This window comes from Phaseolus vulgaris, chromosome 9 (assembly GCF_000499845.2).
Source record: "Phaseolus vulgaris cultivar G19833 chromosome 9, P. vulgaris v2.0, whole genome shotgun sequence".
In the NCBI taxonomy this organism is placed as follows: Eukaryota; Viridiplantae; Streptophyta; class Magnoliopsida; order Fabales; family Fabaceae; genus Phaseolus; species Phaseolus vulgaris.
In genome coordinates, this window is record NC_023751.2 from 28,373,110 (window position 1) to 28,383,041 (window position 9,932).

At 31.4% G+C, this 9,932-nt stretch overlaps 1 protein-coding gene and 1 pseudogene across 1 annotated transcript; both read right to left on the reverse strand.

Annotated features, from left to right (window-relative positions):
• Positions 1-364: 364 nt before the first annotated feature.
• LOC137822505 (mini zinc finger protein 3-like) lies at positions 365-1,261 on the reverse strand. The gene has a single exon (XM_068627403.1). It carries the CDS (start codon positions 854-856, stop codon positions 584-586), a length of 273 nt encoding a protein of 90 aa, XP_068483504.1. The 5' UTR covers positions 857-1,261; the 3' UTR covers positions 365-583.
• A 7,592-nt stretch (positions 1,262-8,853) lies between these two features.
• Positions 8,854-8,959, reverse strand: LOC137823232 (small nucleolar RNA R71; annotated as a pseudogene).
• Positions 8,960-9,932: the final 973 nt, after the last annotated feature.

Below are 9,932 nucleotides of genomic sequence, written 5' to 3' on the forward strand. Positions count from 1 at the left end.
TGTAATCAAACTATAGCTAGCATGGTAAATATTCAAAGGAGCAAAATTGAACAGCTCACTAACAACAATTCAATAGCTGAAGACTTCAATTTCCAGACCAAAACATATTATTATTAAGATTCATAGTGAAAATATGAAAAACCATATGGCATGCTTCTTCATAGTAGTAATGTAAAATATCAGTAAAAACAATATATTTCTTCCAATTCTCATTTCCTAAATCATCGATTGATTAATTGAGTAATATCTCATCATTTCGTCTTAATTGTGTGAGATTCGTGATCTAACGATATATAGGAAAGAAGAATGCTTCAAGGATGAAAGAAAATGACAAGGATATGAAGAAAAATAATGGAAGCTGGGCTGGGCAAAAGGATATAGAAAGCTTTGATATATAACATTCCAAAACACAAACCCTGAAGCTTAAATTTTCTTTTACAAGAATAATTTTCTGTTGGTAATCAAATCATTCACGCTTACAAGAACACAAATGAAACAAATATGGAAAGAAAGAAAGAAAGAAAAATTCAATCAGTTAAGTAATTTGATACACAAACTCTGCACTCTATTTTCTTCCCTTTCTTTAGCGAGAAGAATTTGGAGGAGAGTACTCACATACTACCTCAGTTTGCACTTCCCTTCTGTGGAAGTTCCTGTGGCAGCCACAAGCAGCACATGTAAGAGCCCCACCACCTCCATCCCCTGTACTAGCCATGAACTCCCTGCAACCATCCACTGCATACCCTCCAATATTGGCTGCATGATTCTTCTGGCACTCCCCATATCTTACATTTCTGATCACTGAAGATGAAGTGTTGGCCACATCTCTTTTCAGCACCACCTGTCTCTTACTCATGCTTAATCCCAAAAACCCTAATCAGTTTGATCTCAACGGTTGACTTTCTGCGTATGTTTGGTTTGGGTTCCAATAAAATGGTTTCACCCAAAATATGTAATCCAAGCAAATCAAAATGGTGGATGATGATTACACCAGAGATAGGTCTTGCTCTATTTATATAAATACACGAGTCAGTGCTTGCTGGTGACTAACCCTAACCCTAGTGTGTAAATTTTTGAGTGGCTTATTTGGGTAAAGCACTAGGAACAAAAGATGGAAATAAAGGTCATGATGGTTCTTGAGGTATTGAGCAGCCTTATTTTACCTACTTTTTGGTGCTCATGTATTTCAAACTGAGGACTACAAAGGCACGCACATGGGAGCACTTGGTCCCTAAAGCATTAAGACAGGGACTTACATAATCAATTCTGAAATTACATGTATTATATTTTTACCTCTCACAACTATATGAAAAACATAAGAAAGGAAGATGAGATGACGAAAGAATAATACACATGTTATTTTTTTATTCGTGAACAACATGACCAGCATGTACACAACTTTATCCAAGTTTTGTCTAAAGTATTATTGTTCTCTAAGCCAATGAAGGCACAACACGTCACCCAAGAGGAAATGGTGGGGTTCTTAGTTGGTTATGATGCTAGAGAAAGGTAGAAGTATGTTTACACAATCATCATCCGTTGCTTTTAGAAGTATAAGTGAAGAAAAGTCTCCATACCGCATTGTGGTACCCTCTGATTGAGAACCGGACAAAACTTAATATGGTTAAAGGAGGGAATACTTGTCCTTACATTAACCATACAACCCTAGAATTGTCTTCCAGAATTGATAGCTCACCTGTCTCAAAAGGACTGTTAAATCAAAAAAGAAAAAATAAAATGGGAATAGTATTTTATTTTGTTATATTGTTTTGAAAAAAGACAAGCTTGACTATACTTACAGATTTAAATGGGTAGTTAATCTAAAATCAATTAGATAGAGGTGGTGACAGTGCAGTGAAGTGCTTTTTTGGTCAAACTAATTGATTAAGCTGTTTAAGCAGAGTTACCAACCAAAGGGTAGATGCTAATTTTATATCTGCAGTGGGTCCGATTTGATACTTAAAAGGAAGGTTGCTGTGGCCCTGCTTGCAACTGTGACAACAACTCTTGTCTAATTACCTAAGATTCTAATAGGTATAAGACCATTCCCCACACTCATACATGAATGACCACCCTTTTCTTCTTTCCCTTGGATCAAATCAAGGACAATCATAACTTTACAAAATTTCAACATCATTGATATGCTCTTGAACTCTCTGGCCATCATCAAAACTAGCCAAAACAAAAGGGCACTGTGTATGTCTACACACACCAGATTCCTTTAATTTTTCTTGTTTTAAGTCATTGCGAATGAAACTTGGGATTTCTCCTGTTGAGGAGGTTAAAAGTACGTGTCGTTCCCTGCATAGATCCTGATACGTGTAGTTTTCATTTGCACGAAGCTTTTGCCAACAGATATAGAAGGAAGTGAAGAAGAACAAAATAGACAGACAGAGAGAGTTGAAGTGAAAAGCGGGTGATTTACACAAAGCTGCATTATTTGGAAACCTTCATATTATTGGATGGGGAATTTGGTGGGGGAAGAAGAATAGAAATGCCATAGACAAGTTTGATTTTGAAAGGTCTGGATTGTTCACTTGGGTCATGAGTAATACATACACAAGAAGGCATGAGGAGCCTCCACCAACGCCATATCAAAGTGAAGAACTAGAAAGGGACAAGCACACATTGGGGCAATAACATGTGCACATTAGAGAAAGTGACAAGGGACAAAGACACATGTGCTTGTCAATCAGAAGCGTGCTCGTAGTTTACGTTATACGAATCAATTAAAAATTCGTATTTGGCTAATCTCCATTTCCAAAAGCAACATCCTCATGAATCTTAGTGTAATATGGGAATTTGGTTTCTTATGTGATTAGTATATGGCTAGCTATAACGTTCAATAATTCGATATACATGCAAGGTGAACATTATTAAATATTGGCAAAGTTTCATTTAAAATTGATCTCTTAATCCTTTTATTTGGAAAAAAAATGTTTTTTTAATCATTTTATCCTAATACCATTAAAATTTTCGCATATATATATATATATATATTATATATATATATTATATATATATATATTATATGTATATATATATATTATATATATATATATTATATGTATATGAATAATAGTTAAGTCGTTTATAGGATTATTTATTTTAATTTCATTTTTATAATTAAATATGTAAGGAAATCTGTTTTCCTTTCAAAATATTTATTTTAACATTTATGTATAATACATTTAGATCGAATGATTAATAATATTAATACAACCATACGATGAAGACTGAATTTATTTAAATTTGAACATAATCATTAATAATAATCGAATGTTATGATAATAGTATAATAAATATTAATGGTTTGTCCAAGAACACGCTGTCACTTTAATATATGTGCTCCATTTATACATACGTGTATTTGAAAGATTAATTTATGGACTAACTATCACAGGAGTACACCTAAAAAAGAAAGCTAGTATATGAATAAATTGTTCCATTAAAATGTTGGACCATAGATGTTACTTTAATCTAATGGTTCAATTCCCTCTAATTTAATGTGAAGAGTGATAACGTTAAAGCTAAACAAAATGATTTCATTGGCAACGAGAATCATATCGTCCAATCACCTTTAGTGCTCAATTGATGTTTGAAATTAAACATGAAATTGAGATTTATCTTCTTAATTTCTGTGCTTTATAAGTTTTGTGCAGTCAAAAAATATAATTCTATAGTAGTCTCTTAAAAATGTAAAACAATTATAGCTCATTGATTTGTTTAATTGTTCAGTAATATCCTAAAAATTTCCCAATTATGTTTAACAATTAAAACTATAGATTATTTGTTTGGGTAGATCCATGATTTGACCTACCAGATTTGAGGCTATAATAAAGTCATTAGATTGGTGGTATGTGCAAATATAATAAGTTTTGTATCTTTTATAGACTTACACTTTAAGTGTTTAGACTCTTTAGCCAAAGCAAACCCCAAAGGTATAAGCAACGACATCTTGAACTAACATAGTGTGAAGGTTAATCCATGCTTGTAGACTAGACGATGACCCTGGGTTGTCCATTGTATTTGGTTTTACCTTATGATAGTCGTAGGGAGTGAAAATATGCTTATTTAACCCATAGTCTCGGACTAGAGATTCTGGATGTGATTGAAATTTGCAGTAAAAAAATAAATGTCTTATGTTATATGGATGAATATAATAGAATCAAAGTATGATTACAGGAGATAATTAAATCAAGAGAAACAGTCAAATTATGAATTGTAGTGAAAAGATTTAAAGAAAGCAAGTGGGTAGGATTTTTGTCAAAGATGATTTGACAATAACATCTACGAAAACTAGGTAAGGGAACACATTAAATTTTGAGATGATACACGGAACGATGACACGACACTTATGAATGGTTTGAGTAGGAGTTACCTTAGATTTCCACACTCATAACACATTTGTCAAACAAAATATCAAAAAATCTAGACCAAGATTCTTGGCATTGGAAAGGGGATGAAGATGAAAATATACAATTAAATTTGTATACAAAAGTTTGCATAGCAGTATCTTGGAGAAAATAGTGTTTTTTTTACTTGATATTGAAAATAGACATTTTGTATACATTGAGATTGGAACTCAATAATGTGTCAAGGATAGCCTTGATCATTACTAATGTAAAAATGTTCATATTACTAATGTAAAAATGTTCATAGCCAATAGTTTTCAGAACCTTAGGCACCGATTTTAAAATCGTAATTTATGAGCAAGTTATTTATAGTTTTGACTTATAGATGTCGGTTTCAAAACCAACATCTATTAAGTCACTATAAACGTCGATGATTGTTTGAATAACCAACACCTATTTGTTACATAATATAATATTTTAATATACCCAGAGAAGTATATAAGCAACGATTATTATAAGAATAGATGCCTGCCTATACCCTTTTCTGTGCTTCAGACATGACCTCCCATAGACTCCAGTTGTAGTAAAAATCTCAATCTATGGTCACTATAAGCGACAACTTTGTCCATAACCAGTGCTTGTAGTGACTCATAAACTTTGGTTTTAATTATAACCGTAGTCTATGATGACAATTTTTTTAGTTCAATTTGTTTTATGCATTTTCTCCTCTTAATTAACCTGCTCATTTAAAAGCCAAACAGATATACAATGAAATTTCAGACAACCAGATACACATTTTTCAAAACAATCAAATCATTTATATCCAATATATATTCCTATCTACTCCTATCTATTTAACTAATTTCCTATATATTAGAAACATGTTATATTAATTAAACCTATATACTTTTCATTAATAATCCTAGAGTTATAGAAGCTAAAGTATATACAATACAAAATAAGTTTAAATTAATGTTAAAGTACATATAGTTTATAATAAACAATAATTTAAATTATTTTACTTGCTCCCAACTTCCTGTAATGTAATGTCAAGTCTTATAATGGTAGTCATCCATTGCATAACGTAGTAGGCACACTCATACCCTCCTGTCATTTTATTACACTACAATTCAAAATTAATTAAAAGTTAATATTGATATCTTGACAAACAATGAAGATAGGAATACATAAAATTACAAACCTATAGGTTCAACCATGTTTTGACAATTTGCGCTGTCGATCTCTGAGTATGTTATATTCACGCGATGCCCTGATTAACAAAAAAAACTTTTAAGTATTATATGCATAAGTTGATAATGTAAATTACCTGTCAACTATTTGCTTGAAATTATGCAATGACTTCTTGTGTAGTGAACAAAACCACACAACAGTGCTATCAATTACGAAGAGCACAAGTAACTGTCAATGACCACTGCATCATCCATGAAAAAACAGTTAGTAAAACTTTAAAAAATTAAATACTAGTAATTGACGAATTATATTAACTAAACTTACTCATTAATATAAGGGGCAAAATATATTTGTTCTGCCCCTGAAACCAACGAGTTGGTGATGTATGATTGAGTTTGAACTTTCTGAGTTCTAGTTGGATTAGTTGATTGGGAATCAAATAATCCATAAACATCTTGTTTCTCCTAATTAATAGAAACTCCAGACAAATACCTATAAGTAATTAGTCATATTATAATCAATAATTGAATATAATAAAGTAAATAACGATATAGGTGAAAGAGACTTACATCATAAAAAAACTATGATGGATATATTAAGGTACTGCCCGCCATCTGCAAACTCTAAGACATCTGTCATGTATATGTATAGAGGGACATCACTATTTCTTCCAAAAATAGTGGCATCCAATGAAACCTCCATTGAGTTTGTACCTATATTCGAAGAAATCTCTAATAAAGAGGCTATAGGATCGTCAATGGAAACCACATGCTTGTGGACTTGGTATCTGACGCAGTTGCTACAAAATAAAGAACATTTGTATTAAATTAAATATAATACATAAATATAAATTAATAATTACAAATTAATTTCTTACCAAGGGTTCTAAAATAAGTTGAAAGAGGTCTCTGGGCTAGCATACGAATGTCTGAAATGCCTTGGCCAAAGTCTTTACCTCATCTGTAGGCAGAGGAACAAGAGCTTCAATAACCCATACTTTCTCCACAGTCACCTTGACCACATCAGGGGGTAAAGGCACATTATGTAAGGTAGTGGCCCCTTTGATAAGTGTCTAATAATTTCAGTAATATTTCATATTAAATATAGGCACTTATGAAGATTTATTGCTAATTTACATATAAAATAATCCTTAATTTATGAATTTATACCTTTTTACAATTTTTATGAGCTTTATTTGAATAAGAGCATTTTATTACCAAATTTGGTGTTAATTGCAGATTTTTATGAAGGATTGAAGATTTGGAGTAAAGGAGAATAATTTGAGCTAAAAAAAGAAAGTTGTAAGGTCCCATAATGGATAAAGATATAGAGAAAGATTGGGTCTTTTTTTTATGTTTTATCACTTAGTCCATTAGCGCGACACAAGAAGCGACCTAACCCTAGAAAACTAGGATAAATAGAGGGCTAAAGGCTCAACCCTAGTGTGCCAGATTGAGAGGAAAATACCATAGAGTGAATTGTAACCCAATTGGGAGAATGGAAGGTGCTAGAAGTATGCGTGGCTAATTTTACCCTTTGGGATTAGGAGTAATCTGCTCAAACTCTTATTTATTGAGGTGATATCTAATATAATAATATTCAGTTCTTGATTGATTATTGGTATTATTGTTTTATTTTTAAATTCCGTGACAAATTGAAAATCTTAAATATGATTGAGAGGTATTTTTAGGGTTCAGACCTAAACAACAATACTTAGCATACTTGAGTGCTAGACATAGACTTGAAATGTTAATTGTCATAAACAACATCTGAGTGTGATTCTAAGTTGTTTTTATAAATATGCGAGAGATCGATATTTATGAAACATTCTTAAGGATTTTATATGCGAGAAATCGATATAAATGAATTTTCTACGGGTATCAAATTCAATCAAAGAACTTAATATACTTAATATTAACATGGAAATTAAAATACATGAGAGTGAGAGAGATGAAACTTAATCCTTCTTTCTCCAATTGAAGCAACTAATTCTTTGTTTGTTTTCTTATTGATAAGTGCCAATATAACCAACTCAAAATTCTTTTTATTGTTCTGTTGTTATATTTAGCAAATATTGTACTCGATAATTCATTCTTCCTTGTAGGATCGATATACGTCCTTAGGGACAATTATTACTTCTAACAAACTTGGTGCACTTGCCGTAAAAAGTCATATTAAAAAGTCATCAAGTTTTTGGCGCCATTGTCGGGGAATAAGTTTGATTTGTTGAGTATAGTTTCTTAAATATTGTGAATATTTAATTGTTTTGATTTGTTTTAATTTTGTGTTTATATTTGTTAATATTTTTATTTTGTTTTAAATAGATTTGTTTTTATTTTATTTTAATTTACAGATTTGTTTTTATTATTTTAATTCTTATTTTGATTTTATTTGTTTTTATTTATTTTCAGTTTTATTTTGATTTTTTTATTATATTTTATTTTAGTTTTTTTTTTTTAGTTACGTAGTTTTATTTAGGTTTTCATAGTTTTTATTTATTTGTTTTAATTATTTATCATTACTGTTACTAGTTTTAGTTTTTATTTTTACGTAAACGTTTTTTTTGTTTTGTTTTATTTTAGTCTTAGTATTTATTTGTTATTTTAAGTATGTTATTTTTAAGTTTTTATTTATTTTTGTTTTATATTTTATATTTATTTTTTCTTTAGTTTTTAGTTTATGTAAGTTGTTATATATATATATATATATATATATATATATATATATATATATATATATATTAGTTTCCATTTTCGTTAGTTTTTTCTCTTAGCATCATTTTAGTGTTTTATTTTATTTTATTTTATTTTATTTTGTTTATTGTTTTATTTTTGGTTTATTTTATTTTGCATATTTGTTTTTATTTTATCTTCAAATTTATTTTGAATTTATTTTATTTTATATAAAAAAAATACTTTATTTTTTTCTCTATTAATATGTTTTAGGAAAAAAGCAACATGACGGAAGAACAAACACCACCTTCTAGGAGGACACTTGGAGATTATGTCATGTATCAAGAACCAATACATTTTTCTAGTATTGCAATACCTGCTACTGCCAAGGCCTTGGAAATAAATCCCGATTTTCTCAGTCTCATCAGTGCCTAACAATTTACAGCAATGGAACATGATCTTGAAACAAATTCAATCAGGTGATCTTGAAAATGTTTATATGCGCTTGTTTTCTTTTTCATTGGCAGGAAAGGCTAAGAAATGGCTCAAATCACTTTCAAACAAAAGCCTCACTAGTAGAAAAGATGTAGAGGAAAAAAATCTGCAAAGATTTTTTCCAAACTCTCGCTACATCAAAGCAAAGTCTGAAATTTCTATGTTCAGACAAGGAACAGATGAATCATTTCGTGAGACATGGGAAAGATTCAAGATGATATTGAGAAAATGCCCAAATCATGGGTTTGAAGATATTGCTCAACTGAGCATATTTCTCACTGGTCTTAGATCTGACACAAAGATGCTCCTAGATATCGCAACTGGAGGCATAATGATGGTTCTTGAGGTAGAATAAGCGGCAAGAATTATTGATGCAGTGGCATCAACTGTCGTCTATAAGTAGCTTGCAATGGTTTATGTGGTCAATGTCATCCCTTGATTGTAGGAGTTGCACAACTCCCCTTTGTGCTCCTAAGTGGGAAGCACAAGCGGATGATTAGGATGAGATGGAACCTGCTACGATAGACCTAAGGTTTGGAGGTGCTGAAACTCCTGCTGCAACTGCTGAGACAATTGCTTATCAAACTCTTGCCACAACTGGTGTCTTAAATCCTTGGTGATTTCTTGTCGTAATTTACTTATGTATTCTAGGTTGGGCTCCATGGAAGATGAACCTTGTGGTGCAGCTCCGAAGAACTGACAAATGCCAACCCCTGATCTAGCAGCACACTCAGGGTGCTCAAATCATGCAATAGCTTCATGCATTATATCATGACAACCCCGAGGGACAAAACTACCTTGGGCGTTTTGCTCAACCAAGGAATCCTGCAAGACTCCAAAATTATATAAATTTAGCATATAATTAATATCGTAAAATAGATGCACAACTAGATGAAAATAACTTACAATTTTTTTTAGACTATCATGATTGCTCAGAACTATATGCATCTGATCTTTTCATTCGGGTCATCTTCCATTTTTTATGGTAGATTGGTGGAGATGGAGGTTGAATAACCCCTTTATCATCCCAGAAATAGTCTCCAGTCATGCTTTCTTCTTCTCCTTTATCATAGATTCTTCAAGCTTACCCCCACGAGGTAGTAGGCGCGGGGTCACATTCTGGGCTACTATGCCGTGAGATTTTTTCCTAACATCCTGTGTGACAAATTGAACCAAATAATATTAAATAATTAGTCATATGAACAATGCATGAAATGAT